This window comes from Mchenga conophoros, linkage group LG13, assembly GCF_057382185.1.
Source record: "Mchenga conophoros isolate Kocher_MC1m ecotype Shallow Benthic linkage group LG13, M_conophoros_male_GT1.1, whole genome shotgun sequence".
NCBI classification, from domain to species: Eukaryota; Metazoa; Chordata; class Actinopteri; order Cichliformes; family Cichlidae; genus Mchenga; species Mchenga conophoros.
In genome coordinates this window covers 3,400,574-3,417,673 of record NC_140538.1, presented here as the reverse complement: position 1 = coordinate 3,417,673, position 17,100 = coordinate 3,400,574, and the positions used below count along the sequence as shown (strand labels likewise).

General features: G+C 41.4%; 2 protein-coding genes across 3 annotated transcripts; one reads left to right on the top strand and one right to left on the bottom strand.

The window, feature by feature from the left end:
* The first annotated feature begins 162 nt into the window (after nucleotides 1–162).
* LOC146560681 (uncharacterized) lies at nucleotides 163–2,825 on the top strand. Of its 2 annotated transcripts, XM_085296096.1 has the most exons (4): nucleotides 163–271; nucleotides 365–552; nucleotides 1,715–1,902; nucleotides 2,016–2,825. In XM_085296096.1, exons 2-4 carry the CDS (start codon nucleotides 463–465, stop codon nucleotides 2,515–2,517), a joined length of 780 nt encoding a protein of 259 aa, XP_085152222.1. In that variant the 5' UTR covers nucleotides 163–271; nucleotides 365–462; the 3' UTR covers nucleotides 2,518–2,825. The 2 variants fall into 2 exon arrangements, with proteins under 2 accessions (XP_085152222.1, XP_085152221.1); XM_085296095.1 differs by lacking the exon at nucleotides 163–271 and having other exon boundaries at nucleotides 283–552.
* LOC146560680 (ankyrin repeat domain-containing protein 1-like) lies at nucleotides 2,170–10,107 on the bottom strand. The gene is made up of 9 exons (XM_085296094.1): nucleotides 9,946–10,107; nucleotides 7,819–8,004; nucleotides 6,912–7,040; nucleotides 6,405–6,512; nucleotides 6,191–6,289; nucleotides 5,989–6,087; nucleotides 5,667–5,765; nucleotides 5,151–5,249; nucleotides 2,170–4,452 (listed from the first exon to the last, which is right to left on the bottom strand). Exons 1-9 carry the CDS (start codon nucleotides 9,970–9,972, stop codon nucleotides 4,360–4,362), a joined length of 939 nt encoding a protein of 312 aa, XP_085152220.1. The 5' UTR covers nucleotides 9,973–10,107; the 3' UTR covers nucleotides 2,170–4,359.
* Between the last annotated feature and the right edge of the window lie 6,993 nt (nucleotides 10,108–17,100).

Genomic DNA, 17,100 nt, shown 5'->3' with positions numbered 1-17,100 from the left:
TGTGTGCATTTGCACAGAGGCGACACTAAAGAAAACCACAATTTCTTTTTGTCAGACTTAAAAAATGGGAAAAAAATACATAAGGAAAAAACATATATATTATTAGCATATTATGTTCAGCGAAAGTAGAATAGTTGTAAGGAAACTCTCTCCCAATGGGCCCCCAATAAGAAGAATAATAACATGCATGTGGGAGGTATGAGAAGAGATCTTTCTGTGGTTTTCTGTGAAACATAAAAAACTTTGGCAGGAAATAGTCAAACAGAAAAAGGTAAAGCTCTTGGCATGTGGTAGCATCATTTTATGAAAAACGATTTAAGACAAACTGTTCAGTTCAGCGTCTTTTTCTTTTTCTCTTTTGAAGAAGCAAAGATCGGCTATTCCACACTGAAGGTTGTTTGCTGAAGAAAAGTGTGGACTTTACCTCTGCATTACCTCCACCGTGAAGACAGTCGCTCAGAGATGGCATCTCATGCTGATGTGATGTTCCTAGTTGACACATGTGTCTGCCTTCCTGTGACTATTCTTCTCCTCGTGCTTTCATGTTGTGCTGTAAGTAAAAAATAACATTACTGTCTGTTTGTCGTCTGTCCGTTTGCTTGACAGCCTGTAGAAATGCAGTTAGTTCGTCGATCACACCATGCAGCTTTTAGGCATAAAACATTTCTTTGTGTGTGTGTGTGTGTGTGTGTGTGTGTGAGAGAGAGAGAGAGAGAGAGCCGAAATCACAATAGCAGTCACCTCAAAGCACTTTGAATTTGTAAGGTGAAATTGATCATGGGAATCCCCCAGCAGCTTACACCTAACTAAGGGAGGATTCAGGGTCACCTGGTCCAGCCCTAACTATATGCTTTAGCAAAAAGGAAAGTTTGAAGCCTAATCTTGAAAGTAGAGATAGTGTCTGTCTCCTGAATCCAAACTGGAAGCTGGTTCCACAGAAGAGGGGCCTGAAAACTGAAGGCTCTGCCTCCCATTCTACTTTTAAATACTCTAGGAACAACAAGTAGGCCTGCAGAGCGAGAGCGAAGCGCTCTAATAGGGTGATATGGTACTACAAGGTCATTAAGATAAGATGGGGCCTGATTATTTAAGACCTTGTATGTGAGGAGCAGGATTTTGAATTCTGGATTTAACAGGAAGCCAACAGGATATTTCTAATTTTAGAGATGTTGTGCAAATGAAATAAAGCAGTCCTGCATATTTGTTTAACATCTGCTCTCAGCCTGCAGGCTTTCTTGTGGGCGGCCATTTAAAAGTCAAATGGGAGGCAGAGCCTGTAAAAAAATTGTCAAAGTCTGGTTCCTTGGAAACCAAATATATCATGTGTGGCTCAAACGTTTTGCACAGTCCTGCACCTCTCTGTTTTTAGTGTTTAGCAACTTATAAAAGGTAATTTCTTGTTGCAGTCTGCAGGTAACCGAAATAAAATCACTTTTAGCTTCTCCTTATTCACAAGTGGTCACCAAAGCAGGATAGCACTGCAGCTTTGATTTGCCCGATCACACCAGTTAACCGTCCTGATGCAATCCCAAAGCTGTTTGTGTGTCCTACACATTACTGGTCATACTCATGTATTTCCCTGAAAGTGAACACTGTAACTGTAGAGAGACTGAACTGAACCGAGCACATCATCACATCATGATTTCTTGTAGAGATCTTGAGACGATGTGTCATGCTTATTACTGCTTTAATGTGACTTTCATACTTCCTGCAGATAAAACGCGGGCAGGTTCCTGTCATCTACTACACAAACCTCCTCATCACCACTCTCCTCCAGCTGTTCACAATGATCGCTTTGGTGGCAAACTCAAACCAATTTCAGTACAACTCCTCCTCCGTTTCTTGTTATGCCTTCAGTATGATGGCTAATCTTGGCTTCAAAATATGCATTTCTCTAGAAGGGTACGTGTCTTTGTTTGTACTTCCATTCTATTACTCAGTGAAACATCCTTATGGCCAGATATATGAACTTCTGTACTCTAATAATGATATTATCTCTTTGTATTGTGTTGCAGATCTTTTATCATCGTCTTCAGACAGTTGGACAGCATCAGACAAACTAGGATTTCTATGCTGGCTTGCGCTGTGATCTGGGTCATTTGCATTATTACCATCTCCGTTGCTGCAGAAAAACTATTTATTGTTTGTATTCTGGCCATACTCCTTGCTCCACTGTACATCCTCTGCTTAGCAGGGACCCTCAAGTGTCTGCCTGCTGCCACCTCAGTGCCTGTTAAGGAAAAACGAAGAATTGTGGGAGCAGTAGTTCTACTGTTCCTTAACTACTTCGTGATGATCTCTCCAATGATCGTTTTGATTTTTCACATCAGATCTTACATGTTAGATCACATTCAATACATTATAACACATACCACAGATGTTATTATGGCCTTATTTCTGCTCAGTCCTTTTGCGGACTTGATTCTTTTCGTTTTCATGTGTGACTGGTTCACTGACAAGCTGGTGGCATCTTTGTGCTGCTGCATTAAGGATGACAGCACCCCATCGACAGTGTGACTGACTGTAGGACAGGTGGCTTGATTTAGGCAGAGAGAAGGAGAAGCAAAATATTTTGGAAATGCAGGAAAAGAAAGAAAATTGGTATGCAAACAAAACCGTTTACAAATGTTGGTGCAATGAACGCCTCACGGTGGATTCAGCTCTCTCCTCTCAGCTGATGTGTCAAATCGAAAGTAATGGGAAGCATTGTTTTTTTGAGTAATGATGTTGTCATTAAAAATGTAGAATTGTTCCTGAAATCACCAATAAAACCCCATAATAGCCTCAAAATGGGAAAAATGGGAAGAAAAAAAATAAATACATTTTCTTTTCAAATGTAAACAGTTATTTTTATACACATACACCTGTACAGACATGCAGCCTGTTAAAGTAATGCACAGGTTATATTTACTGCATCCTTCAATAAGCAGCAAATTACATTAAAAATCAGTCTTTTATTCATTACATCAAACAACAGAGAAAAAAAAGTTAATTTCATCTTTAAGCACAAACGTAAAAACTTCCTCTTAACCAACAGTGACTGCTTCTCTCTCACAGTTGTATATTTTTTAAGAAATAGAAGAAACCAACTGAAATCAGAAAAGGGACCAAAGTCTAAAACATTACCTTTTTTAAACCCCAAACAGAACTTTTTATTAAAAAAGAAAAGGGGAAAAATACGAACATAAAATGAGCTAAACGTATGTCAGTGTCCCTTAAACTGTATTTTAATGGCCAGTAGGTGGCGATTCCTTGGCTGTGTATAGAAGTCAGTTGATTTATTACCTCAGCGATGAGTTTCTGGCTTCAGTTCGAGGGAATACAACACGACGTTCATTTTGGAAACTATGGTCCCGTTTAAAGTATATTAAACAAAGAAGGATACGCTTTAGTGCTTTCAAAAACCCAAAGTGTGCAAGGCCAAAACTTTAGCCGGGAGTTTGAAGTGGTCATTCACAAACCGCTGGACACTGCACAGTGGCCACATCCACGTTTTAAAACCACATAAAGACGTCCGAATTCAACAGAAATCAAATGTAAGTGGAGAGCTCTTCATCAACCTGACCAAAGCTCACTTTATCCTGCCTTATCTCTCATCTGCAAACACATAAGACCAAAGAACCTGTGAGACACACATCATCGTAGAAACGATGATGCTCACTGAGCTGCAGTGTTTTTACACGGTGCACGCTTCACCTTAAATCTGCACACAGCTCATCCAGCTGAACTACAAGCACATTTGCAAAAACTAAAACAGTCAAGTTATATTTGTTGCTTCCTAATAGACTCACAACATATAATTAGTTACTCTGACCGTTAAAATCAACAAACCAACTGCAACATAACTCAGTCACTCAGTTGTTAAACGTATCGAATCAAACAATCGAAGCTAATGAACCTGATACTGAATTGTCATTAATAAATAATTCACCTTCTCGCTGACTTTAACTCAGCTTTAAGGAGAAAGCACGTACTGTCATCCGAGACATTGTCCAGCAATATTTGGCGATCAGTGAATCTATCAGCGCTAATAATGACATCATCCTGATTAGAATTCACATTGTCTCCTTCACTCTGGTCTCCATGGTGACCGTACATATGATACATTAATATTACAAGAGGAAAAAAAACCTCAGCAGGTCAAAGAAAAGTCGCTGAACTAGGATGACATCCATATAACGTCCATCAGCCCATTTCCTGAGGAACACGATATCTGTGAGTAGGAAAAAACAGCATCCACACTCTGGAAAGCTTCTCGGGATAAACTGCAGTGTGCACTTGGCGGACCTTAGTGTGGCCAGGAGATCCTGTGGCTGATTTTCAGTTTGACTTCCTGTTTTTACTGAACTCTCTTGGCTTTTACTGATCCAGCTTCTCCTCGCTGAAGTTGCACAGGAGGCTCTTGGCTCCATTCTGCCATGAATACAATGTCTCCATTGGAGTTTTCCCGTCCTGCAAGGGAAAAAGAAACAAAGAAACTTTGAATGTTCCTTTTCTGGTACTGGCCCTGCAGACAGGATGAACGCAGAGACAGCACATGTTCTCACTAAACAAACAGATTATTCAACATAATATTTTTTTAAGAAAAGCAGAGGTTTTGTCGACATCAGTCTACTTTAACTATGCACAAAGACACAAAGCTTTTTGAGTGAAGTTTTGAGGGGCTTGATATGAAGCATTAGTTCAGGTGGGACCCAAACCAGGAAATCAGTCAGCGTACCCCAGCTAATGACTCGGCTGATACGCCCTCCAGCTGCTGAAACTCATAAGGAATGCAGGGAGGTAGGTAAGCTGTTGCTCAAATGCAACCCAGTTCTTTCCTTCAGGTTGTGTCTGATTTAAAGTCACTGATGGCTGTTCTTAAAGGGGCCAGACTCTCACTGCTGCTCTCGGTGCCTCCGGCTTTGAGGCAGATTAAAGAGCACGAAGATGCCAGAACAGAATCACACCTCTGAATATCCCTGCGTACAAAATTAGGTCCCTTCTTGTGACTGTGTGATCCTAATGGTAGAAAACGTCACATGCAAGGCTTGTGTTACGCTTTTCAAATCAGTGTAAACAATACAGGTGTGACAACACATGGAGTACGACATATTGTGTGTAGTTTCAAAAACCCAGTTGGCTCTCTGGAGGAGGCGTTGTGTACTTACAGAGTTCTTTGTGTTGAGACTGGCCCCGTACATCATCAACAGCTTGATCATTTTGAATCGGTTTATTCTCACAGCATCGTGCATGGGTGTGTCTCCGTCCTACAGCCGAGGAGGAAAACCCACATTTCAGCAGAGAATAAACTGAACACCTATTTTTATCATTTATCACGATCATCATCTTTTGGTTTGTGTAATTATGGATCGCTGGTGTCAGGACACGAGTGCTTAACTTATTAATGTGCCCCAAATTCAGGGTGAAATAGACCACAAGGAACAAGAATCCAGCAGCCGAGAAACAAACTAAAACTCTACGTTTTAGAAAAATGCAACGCTAAACATCCAGCTCCAAACAAACACAAATTCTTTTACAATGAGTTACCCATATAACGCTCTGCAGGAGTGCCTGAAGCTGAATTGGCTTTATTATTTCATAGACTGTATATAAAGGATGGATGAAGCCGCTGTGACATCACCCTCTGTTTGCTGAAGTCCTGTTGCTTGTACTTTCGTGCTTACTCTGTCTTTGGCGTTCAGGTCTGCTCCACAGTGAATGAGGTGCTCGGCACAATCGCAGTGTCCTGTCCTCACAGCCACGTGCAGAGGAGTGCTGTGCAGCTGAGGAAGAGGATGAGGAGGAGAAGAAGAGGAGTTTATGTTCATGCACGAAGAAATTCTGAAAATCAAATGTCATGAAAATACTAAAGTAGAGTATTTTATGAAAGTATCTGGGCGAGTGCTGCTCACACCACTAGATGGAGCCAAAGTAATTTTCAAAATAAAGAACCGGCTGCAGCTGTTGTGACCTCGAGTAACCCTTCCTCGCAAGTCCTCCACCAACCTTGTCTCTGGAGGTGAACTTGGCTCCTCGATCCAGGAGGAGCTGCAAGGCCGGCAGGCTGCCTCCCCTGCAGGCCCAGTGGACCGCTGTGGCCTCCAGCTGAAAACACACACACGTGTTAGAACAATTCTGCGTGTGTGTGGAGGAAACATCACTAATAAAGGGGGTAAAAGAGAAGGTGTGACATATTTAAAATGCTCACCTTGTCTTTTTTCTCCATAGCCGCTCCGGCCTCCAGAAGTCTTTGCATGACCTCCACGTGTCCTTTGAAAGAGGCTTTGTGCAGAGCTGTTCTCTGGAACTGGACGTTATACAGAAAAATAAGCTTCATAAGTGTAATTACTGTACATGACTTCAACATGCTAATTTTTGAGATTTTGACGTGCTGCAGGCAGACATCGCTGTGCCACACTCACATTGTCGCTTGCATCGGGGCTTCCTCCGTCAGACAGGTACTTCTCCACCACAGCCAGTTTGTTCTCCATGACTGCTGTGAGGAACAGCTCCTCGTCTACTGTCTCCGGCTGGAAAATGTGTGCAGAGAGACTTTAATTAAGAAACAGAGAAAAAAGAAAGGTACGCCTCGGAGCATGCGGCAAGAGAAGCTGCTGCTGTTGCAGCTCTATTGCAGACTTTCATGCATCGACTTATTGTCCAATAAAATCTGTTTTATACCTCATATCATTGGTGACCTGGAGCCCATGGTAATACTTTAGAAGCTTTATCAATGTTAACTTCTATACATAAAAGAGTTGACCTTTGGTTCACGTCATTCAGCATCAGCACACATTTATGCAATGATAGATTTTATTTACCCTGCACCCTTTCTTGTCATCAAGGTTTAAAGTATTTCTGGTCAAATGCAAATTAATAATATTAAATTAAATCAAAATTTGGGAATTCATGAAAGTCAAAAACCTTACCACAGTCTCAGGCTCTGGCTCATCTTTCTTCAGGACCGGGCTCTTCCTCTCTCTCCGTTTCTTCCTCAGCTGCAGGATGTTGAACAGGTCGTCCACCGTCTCCAGCTTCAGTCTGCCGCTCCTATCCGTCTGACAGGTGGAAATAAGACAGAGGCCGTCAGCACGCAACAGTAAAAACCACAGACTTCATTTATTATTCAACTTCTACTGGTCTGTTTATTCACTGAATGATAATCAAATGCCAACATGAGCAGTTATAAGTTGTCATACTCCTGAATGCCTCCAGGTGGCAGCACAGATGAGGAGAAAACCAGTTAGATGGCTTCAAAATTCCTTCACCTCTGTGCTTGGATGAGATCATTTACCAGATTTAAGTGACGTCACTCTAACTTATTACATAATCCTGAACCTGTAATTCTCTCTGCTGTGGCAAAAAGTAAACGCCTGAATTTAAACTGAAATTTGTCACCATTACTTTAACCGCAAATACGACTAAAAGTACGTATTACACATGATACACAACTCTAAAACTGACATATTTAAGTAGTTTTTACCTAGAGATGAGTAAGTTCTTCTGTTTAAAAATATCAAGTTTAAATAATGTCACATTTTATTGAATTAGCACAAAAAAAGAATTGTATTCATTCTCACGCTGGTTATCCACACATGTATCTGATAACACTTGAATATTGTGATGTACTCATTGTATTTGATGCATTATTGTCACTCCTATTTTATTTTAAGTAATGAGACTTTCCTGTAACTATCATTGCTGCTGCAGGTGGTGATTGCACCTGCAGAGTCACAGCTGGTGTAACATAATCATATTGACATGTTCATGTACAGCTGTCAGTAAAATAATACTTCTCAGTGTAACCTGTCATTGCACTGTAGCTGCTGCTCTTACATTGAGAGCTGCCACGCTGACTTCCTCCTGTTCGCTGCCGCTGTCACTCTCCTCCGACAGACGCCCGCCGACCCCCAGCTCCCCGTGGGATCTGAGATCATCCCGCTTCTCTTGATTGACGGCCGCCTCGTACACACCCCCCTGAAAGTCATCTGCCTCTATGCCCTCTGACCTCTTACCGGTCACCTGCAGGAAGAAGGAGAGGCGGAGACGTCGTGAGGTGGTTTTGTGGTATTTTGATAACTGTTATATATCCAACAGCTGAAAGGCCAAAGTCTGAATGGTGCCTTTTGCAGAAAAACACCAAGAAAACCTTCCTGATGAATAGATTTGCAGTGTGAAGCACAGACTGATGCACTGAGCTTTGGCTTTGCTGCTGCAGAGTCAAACGCATGCACCCCTCAGCACAGCTAAACACACCACAGTGTCAACGCATTAACACACGCTCACTCAGCTCTTTAATGAGCCACAACTGTTCCATTCAAATCACTCATGTAGTCATTTACACAGCTTGTAGTCCATGCATCACTCTAACAATGACTGCTGAAGGAAACAAAGGGATGTTCAAGTCTAATGCACAGCAACAAACACGGCTGAGACTGAGCTAACCTCTCTGGTACCTCATCATTAAACCACTTTTACCTCCAGTGTGCTTTCATCTTGGAAAGTATACTGAGTGAATTTAATGGATTTAAAAGTTAAATCCTGCGTTTGGAGTTAAAGGCAGTCAGGTTGTGTGCAGAGACAATTCATCACATTTTAAACTGCTTTAGTCAAACAAGTGCAGAGCACAGAATTGAGAAAATCGCATTCATGTCTTCTTTGTTTTTATATATACTTCAATAACTGTTAATGGTGATATGCTGTCACAGATGTGAAGGAAACCTCCAATACACGTGCAATTAGAGACGTTTCAGATTCATTGTTGAAAATACGTTTTAAGACATTTTAGCTGCTTCATCATCTGGTTTGTAACTGAATTAAAAATGAATATTTACTTGTACTTTCTTTGCTACAAGCATTTTTTTTACTGATCTCAATCTTGACTACAAATAAAGTGAATCTGACGGCCATGTTTTAATACAGCTTGTATTTACATTGTGCCAAGGGCGTAGATGTGGCATGGACGGAAGGGACATGTCCCCGCCAATAATTTGGTGCAGCGGTGCAGAAAGAGTTAAATCACGTTCTCTACTGGAGTCCTCCGTCATGTGACAAATATGGCCAATGTGATTGGCTGTGCCTTTCAGGGAGCTCTGTTTAGTTTTAGCAGCGGCAAGCCTGCGCTGCGAGGAGGAGAGGAGGACGGCAGCAAAGAGGAAGAACCTGGATGTAAGAAAGTATTTTTCAAAGAAACCTGTAACTCACTTAAAGTCAAGTTCACTCATATAATGTGTCCGTCATAATAATGTTACAGACTATGCTAACTTTTAACATATTTTTAGGCAAGAATGTAGCTGAGTAAACTTTGTTGAGTCCTGAAAGTCATATTCTTTTATTGTCACGACTGTATTTGAAGCTATTTTTGTATGATACCTGATTTATATGGAATATGACTGAAGTAAACTAAAGCCTAAAATACTTAGTCAGTCATTTGTTTAATAGTAATTTAACATTATATATTTCACATGTAAAACTATGAATTGTAATTTTAAACGGTTTAAAAGCAGGTAGAATAGCATATGTAGGCAAGTATATTTCTCCTTTTGTTATGAAGAAGCAAAAAAAGAAAAAAGAAACTGGGCAACGCCAAAACCAAATCGAGGCCCTTGCATTGTGCAAAATCACAATCTAAGAGCCTTACATGGGAAATTAAAGATGCTACAACCGCGGTCCAGGTTCTAGTATTTTGCTTCAGGTTGACTGGCTTCTTGTTTTTAACTCTTGCTGCACACAACAACAGATATTTATACTCTTTACTTTTGTGCATTCAAAATCACTTCTTTTTGGTTCCATTCCATACAAAAATGGTTTAATTTAAATAATATTTAGGAATTAATTAAAGAAATGTGACAATAAGGAACAAAAGTCTATTTGATTTCTCATTTTCAAATGAAGTTTCTTGCCTGTTCTTCTTTCCTCGCATTGCTTCTCTCTGTTACAGTTGCACACATCAGCACATCTTACCAGTTCTTCAACACTGAGCAGTCCCATTCTTCTCCTTGATGGTTTCACTGTGCCGTGGGTACCTGGAGGTGGATTTTAGTCCACAGATCCTCTGGTCTGATGCTCAGTATGTCCGTCTGTCTGTCTCTTTGCCTGCAGCTGGAGCCTCGGCCTCTTATATAGCTTTGCTAAACTGCCGGTCCGTCACTGAGCTCAGATTACATCACTGTCCTCATGTGCTCATGTGGCATTCTCAGAGTTATCAGCGCTGCCCCCCTCCCCTCCTCCACCCTCATATCCATACTCAACCCGTCCCACCCCGAGTGCTGCCCACTTTGGGCTGATCCTGGCACGTCTGTGTCACCGAGCAAAGATGGAGATGAGCTTTGAGGAGTTACTCTGCACCAAATGCTGATGCTGAGTGTTCTGAAAATTGCTTGAACCAGTCACATGCATTCTTGTAAACATAAAGATATAAGACTCTGAAATCTTGAAAGTGCAAAGTCTTTATCACCCCCTCCTGCTCTTTGCTTGAATCTTTCCTTGTTTTCTATCAGTTATCCCTGATTTGTCTTCATACATCTACATTCTTTTCAGCAACTTCACGTCCTGCCTTTGTGTTTAGCAGATGAGCCCTCATTAACATAATTAGCTCCTAAAAAGTTGAAGTTCAGGCTGGAATGAGTCTCTGCGCAGTGTTACCTCACTACGGTGAGAATCCATGCGTCTCACTGTGGCAGTAACCCGGTGTATCATGGAACAAATGCCAAAGAGCCCAAACTCTCTTGGATGCTTTGAGGAAACAGCAGCGTCAGGCAGTCTGGGAATAAATACAAGCTCTTTGCATGTTTGGCCTTTGACCTGCTGTCTGCTCTTTGGTACTTTTGATCTTGACCTCGCCTTCGTCTCCTCCTTTTTAAAACAGATATTGTGACCTTATCCTCTGACTGAGTCTCTGTGTCCTTCCTGCTGATACAGACTGATATGTTTCCTGTTCTGCAGGTGAGTCTGATCGCAGCACACAGACATATTAAAACTGCCTCATGATCCTCTGAAAGTTGTATAAACTTTTGCTATTTTGTGCCAAAATACAAGGTATAAATTTTACTATTTCCTTCAACTTTATCTTCCAAAACGTGTGAGCTGAAACTTTCTAAAATGTAAACCTTTAATGTCCTTTAACCTCTGCAGGGCTAATAAAACAGGTATATAAAGGTTTAAAATGTATTGTTCTGTTTGTCTGTTAGTATAAAAAGTTAAATGCTGAGTGATTCATCCTCTCGACCACAGATGATCTTTGACAGTATCTGGCTGGGCCTGTGGTCATAGAAATGCAGTGACATCACCGCGAGGAGACAGGTTCACTGTGGATGGGGAATAAATAGTCACACTTTCAATCATCTTCTCACTGTAGCTCAGCCAATCAGGCATCAAAGTCAAAGGTCAACAGATTGACTGACAGTCGGCGACGGGTAACATCATGTCAGGTGTTCTTTGACTTGCTGGTAAATGAGGTCAACTTGCATAGTACACATATTGCACAGAGCGACGTACAGTACATGCTATGGCAGTGATGACACCTCATCTGACTGCATGCTGCATGAGATCACAGTCCACCAATCAGAAGCCAGAAAATGAAGACGTCATGAGAAGTAACGCATGAAACAAGAAACCCAAAAGTAAAAGTCACTGAATCCATCGACAGCTTGTCTAAAGGATTTCATTTCAGTGCTGACATTTAAATTTCTGAAGAAGAAGCCGAGTAACAATTAAATATTAAATGATGTGGTGCTCACCTGCTTTTATTTAAACTCAAACTGCTGTTGAGTCTATTAAGAATAATAAAGTGCCCACTATTCTACCATCTTAACATCTACACTGTTGTTAGTTAAAATTGTTCTTCATAATTTTAAATGCATATAGAATAATATGTCTGTTATGCAATCATGTATTTCATGATTTTTTTTCTCATGCTAATTATTGTGTCACTAAATGGTCAACCATTACAGTCTTTATATAACTGAACTTGATAAAAGGCTTTGTTACTTTGTTCGTTGCTAAATTTTACAGAAGAATTACTGACTTTGTTTTGAAAATGTTCTTAAACACATCAATTGTCTTGTTACGGCTGGCAGGCAGGATTAGGACTCAAACAAAAAGCTTGAACTGGAAAAGGCAGTTTTATTTGCTGTGACGGAAACTAGAAGACACAGAGCTAGATGTTTTCAGGCGCCACAGAGACAACCCACAGCAATGAGGGAGTACAACTCAACAACAGACAGGAATACACAGTGATCAAATACACAAGGGAATAACGAGGGAATTGGAAACAGGAGTCATGCACACCTGGGACTAATAACGAGATGGGGAGGAAGCAAAACTGATTGCACTGAACATAGGAAAAGGAACTGTCAAAATAAAACAGGAAACATGAAGCTTTCACAAAGACGAGGAGACATGACTGACAAGGTGAACATGAAGGGAAGGCACAGTGACGGAAAACTAGAGACTACAAACTAAGCATAGAACACAAGGAGAACATGAAAAACATTAAATCAAAGAATATTAATTAATTTCTTTACCTTTTATTTTCCGTTATGATGCTGATGTTAGAAGCTGTTTTCTTTTTAGGTTGTTTTTAAGCTCTGGCCATGACTGTGGCTGAACATTAGCCTCTGGTTAACTCTGCTCCAGCAGTGTTTATTCATGAACACTGTCCCTGTTCAAAATAACCAAAATAAAAGAATACTGTAGGCGATACTTTTTTTTAATGAATCCATCCTGATGTCACACAGTTACAGGTGTAGCTGCTTTGAATGAAAAGCTTAGGCCAGGGATGGAGTGGCCCAGAATGATCTGAATAATTAAAGCTGATAGTGTTTACCAACATAATAATACAAAGCATGTTAATTTCTCCCACCAACTACCCTTAGTGGGGTTTGCTTAATTGGTAACTGTAAATTGACCAGGTGTGAACACGAGTGAGAGTGGGTGTCTGCGTCAGTCCTGACAGACTGGACACCTGTCCAGGGTGTACCTGTCCCCGCCACTCGCCCTACGGCAGCTGGGATGCTGAATTGGATCAGCAGAACAGGAAGGACAGATGGATGTTAATTTTTCTGCATGAAGAAATTTGTCTAACACATTAGAAATGATGTCATTCTACAGTCCCGTTTACATCCTCCTGTTTCCCCTCTCTGATGCAGTTATGGCGCAGATGTCAGTTCACCTCACAGATCTGAAGCACAGTCATCAAGCTGGTGCTCCTAAATGGGAAAGAGCATAAATCAAGTAACTTTGATTAAAGTGGTCATTTCAAACAGCTGAGCGAAGATCAGCAAGCACACAGTGTGTCTGCAAACTGAGGAGCTATGAGACGCTGTAATTCTAAGGAAAAAAGAAAAAGTTCATGTTATGTGTGAAAACTCGACTCAGAGATGGAGAAAGATGTAAGAAGAGGAACAGGAGAGTAAAATGAAAGATCATTCGCAGAGGCAAAGACCGCTCAGTATGTGACACTTAATAAATTGCTCGTTTAAAGCTTATATGCAGTATCCTAATGTTTAGACACAGACGTTCTTTGATGTTGGGAAACAACTTGAAGAATAAATGAAATTACCGTCACGTTGTTTACAGCGATGCACTGTGATGACCTCGGGTACCTCAGTCACTCATATGTTACTGGTTCTCAAACTGTGGGGCGAGCCACACTGCTGGGTCACAGACAGCCAGGTGAATTATGGGAAGTGAAAATAAGAAAAATAAATAAATTTAAATTCTTTGATGAATGATAAATGCTGAGGCTTCAAGATTCTGACTGCCAAATAAATCAGAGTTGTCGCACCGATCAGTCATGAACATGCACTCTGTGGATTTTGGTTGTTAACTCCAAACTCTGGACTCTGGTTTAACCTACACTTCTGTGCAAAGATTCGTGAAACAAAGCATTAGCTGTCATGAAATTTCATCTATTTGTGGATTTTTATGAAGCATATCGAATATATTTGCAAGTTACTTCGATTTTATTTTCATGATTACAGACATTTTTTATGATTTAAAAGAGTGTGTATCTTTGCTGAGGAACAGGCATCAGCAGACATGGCTGTGAAATATCTCGAGACCTTCAAGACAGACCTGTTGTAAGATGACTGGAAGTGTTTAGGATGATAGTTTAAGGTATATTTGGTGTTTCAACTATTAAAACAGGCAGGTATAAGTGTTTTCAGAGGGGGTCTCAAGTACTGAAGGATTTCTATTTGCAGGTGGCTGTGTGTCCCTTATTTTTGATTACGAGGAAATAGAGATATGCAATATGTAGTATAATATTATGAAGTACAATATTCGTAATGTATACCATAAAGTGCATAATCTAAAAATTACAAAGACAAATACAAACTAAAATAATCACTGACTTTCTTCTGGCTCTTTTTTGACCCTTCCCATCAAACTGGGCTGTCACTCATATTTGCTCTGTGCTGTTCCGACCCCTCAGTTCCTCTGAAAGTGCAAAACCTAGCTGTGGGCTATTTCTGAAACTGACCTTGTGACTGAAATAGATGGCAAAAGGGGGAAATCTTTTTGAATGGAGACCTTCACAGTTACTGCACCGCCTACAGATTACAGAGAGAACTGCATGAAGGAGAGGCTGAAGGAAAGCAGGAGTCCAATGAAGAGCTTGCGGATCAATGCTGTATAAGCAGTTACTAAACACACTAAAAGCTTCACAGCTGAGGTATCCTGTTAACTGGATAATGTTCAGCTGGGAATTTTGTATCCACATGTTGTGTGCACAGTGTTTATGTTGGTCAAAGAGCTCGTTCCTGATTAAAGAGCAGGCTGGTTTAATCAGCTGAGACTCTGCGACTTGCTTAGTTCACTTTCAGTCAGAGTTGTCTAAGTATCTACGTTTTTCGACTCGTGACAGCCCAAGTTTCAGACACAACGAACTTAAGCAAGTCGTGGTCTCTGTTATCTGTGTACACTCTTATGTTTTGGGCTCAGTGTGGGAGTCTTTGCAGCTTCTTTCCCTCCTGTGCTCCTTGTTTTCCTGTATGTCTGCGTGCACCTCCTCTGGTGAGGAGTTCCCCCGTGCTTTAGGGTCATCGACAAGCAAGGTTTGCTGCTGAACCACAAATGTGTAGTTTGATCTTAGTGGGGAGTAAAGGGTGGGCTCAAAACTAATCAAGCAAAAAAATCCAAAGTAAAAACTAAGACAAGCACACTAACAAATGGCTCTTATACCTCCACCACTCATCCCTCCTCCAGATGCAGACTTATAGCTCTTTAAAGATGACTGTCACCTCTCTGGGTTCAGTATTTCCACAAAAAAGCAGCAGCTGAAGGTAATAAAGGTTGGTAGAGACAGCACTCGCACTGATGTCCGTGGATGCAACGCTTCACTGATGGCAAATGGTTATTTTTCACCCAAGAGTCAAAAGTCTTGTCACGGTACTGGATCTGCGACACAATATTTGTGTTTCAGGTTTTGAATGAATATTCTTTGATTTGTTGTTATTCAGGGTCTTGATCCTCTTTATGGGTTTGTGCGATAGTTTTTGTCCTTAGGTTTCTGTGTCTTCCCGTGTTTCACCTTTTTGAGCCGCCGTGTTCCTGTCTCAGTTAGTGGCTCTTGTCTCCGTTCGCCCTGTCAGCCGTGTCTCCTTGTCAAATCCGCGTCTCGTGCCCGTCTTATGTTTCCTGTTTTACTTAGTCTCACGTCCTTTGTTAATGTTTTCAGTTTTGCTTCCTTTCCGTCTCGTTATGTGTGATTAGTCACAGCTGTGTTTCCCATTCCCTCCTTACTCCCTGGTGTATGTAAGCCCGGTGTTTTCCTCTGTCCTTTGTTGTGTCATTGCATCACTGCTCTGTGTTGTTTTAAATAAAGCTGCCTCCCTTGTTTCATTCCTTTGCTTTTGGGTCCTACATCCTGCCTGCCGCAGCACAGACCATGACAAGTCTTTATATGTACAGTTGTGTGCATTTGTCCGATTAGTTTTCTGCCTCTAAAATATGGAACCGTGTATAAAAACAGTTAATACAACACTTTTGTGAAACCCTTGAAATAAAGCTGAAAGTTTGCAATTCAAGCTCAACTCTTCTGTCTAAATAGACACACAACGTTCTGTGTCATATCTGTGAACTGACTTTTATTTGTGTTTGATACCAACACAGAATCGCAGCCATCGGATGGATTTCCTGAGGATCCTTTTCTGGAAGCAGCAGCTCTGACCAGAAGCTGTGAACAGGCGTGAGCAACAACGTCTCACTCAGTTATTTCTGTTCTGTGATGAAGTCTGTGACCGCCTTGCTGACAGCTCCATGGCTCGAGCGCGAACAGGAGTATCTCACCGCTTCAACACCAACGCTGATGTTGACTGAAAAAAGGTGCAGCCCACCAAAATAAAGCCCCTCGTGCCTATTTAAACTGCCACTCCCTCTTCTAAACACCCATTTTATATCCTCCTCCTATATATGTCTGTATGTATGTTATTTATTTATATGTCAGCAGTCTAAAGGAGAGTGTGAAGATCACAGGTCTGTATACTGTATGTGTCAGTTCCCGTGCCGGCAGTCTGAGCGTTGAACCCCAGGGGGATACATCATAGGATTCAGTAATTATAAATAGACCCTGTGCAGAATTCCTTCTCTGGAAATATATCTAGTTTATTATTAGCCACGTAAATCCTCATCTCACCCGGTATCCTCATTCGAGGGGGGGCGGGCGCTGCATCTGTGAGATGGATGGCCGCTCCTCGGCACTGTTTACGAGTGTGTCATCGTATGAAGATAATCCTTCAGTCAGAGAGACGAACCGTCCGGTTGTAATTCACAGCACTGTTGGCCTTCTGACAAGTGGCTGCAGCCTGCGCAGCCCCCAACCGTCCTCCGTCAGCCTGACGGAGCCGTAACTCTGACAGGGATGAAGTAATTTGTGTGATTTCAGATATAAGTTTGGGTATTTCTGCAAATGATTCAACACTTAGTTGTTGCTGAAGGCTGGAGTCACTTCCTCTTCCTTCCTTCCTCTCTGTGATGTTGTGTCCAGTGTGTGCTGACCGCTCCAACCTCAGCTTTGCGGGTGTCTTCGCTGGCATCACAAAGGCAGGACTACTTAATCATTCCAACCTGTCGATGGTGCTCAGGAACAGATCAACTTCAGCTGTAGTATTTAAAATA

What these genes read in the sequence shown, in the direction of transcription:
- LOC146560681 (XM_085296096.1), top strand. Translation starts at nt 463, where the DNA reads ATGGCATCTCATGCTGATGTGATGTTCCTAGTTGACACATGTGTCTGC. An exon ending in TCGTGCTTTCATGTTGTGCT is followed by an intron (nt 553 to 1,714) that starts GTAAGTAAAAAA and finishes TACTTCCTGCAG; the next exon opens with ATAAAACGCGGGCAGGTTCC. An exon ending in ATATGCATTTCTCTAGAAGG is followed by an intron (nt 1,903 to 2,015) that starts GTACGTGTCTTT and finishes ATTGTGTTGCAG; the next exon opens with ATCTTTTATCATCGTCTTCA.
- LOC146560680 (XM_085296094.1), bottom strand. Translation starts at nt 9,972, where the DNA reads ATGGGACTGCTCAGTGTTGAAGAACTG. An exon ending in TCAGCGTGGCAGCTCTCAAT is followed by an intron (nt 7,041 to 7,818) that starts GTAAGAGCAGCA and finishes TCCACCTGTCAG; the next exon opens with ACGGATAGGAGCGGCAGACT. An exon ending in CTATGGAGAAAAAAGACAAG is followed by an intron (nt 6,088 to 6,190) that starts GTGAGCATTTTA and finishes GTGTGTTTTCAG; the next exon opens with CTGGAGGCCACAGCGGTCCA.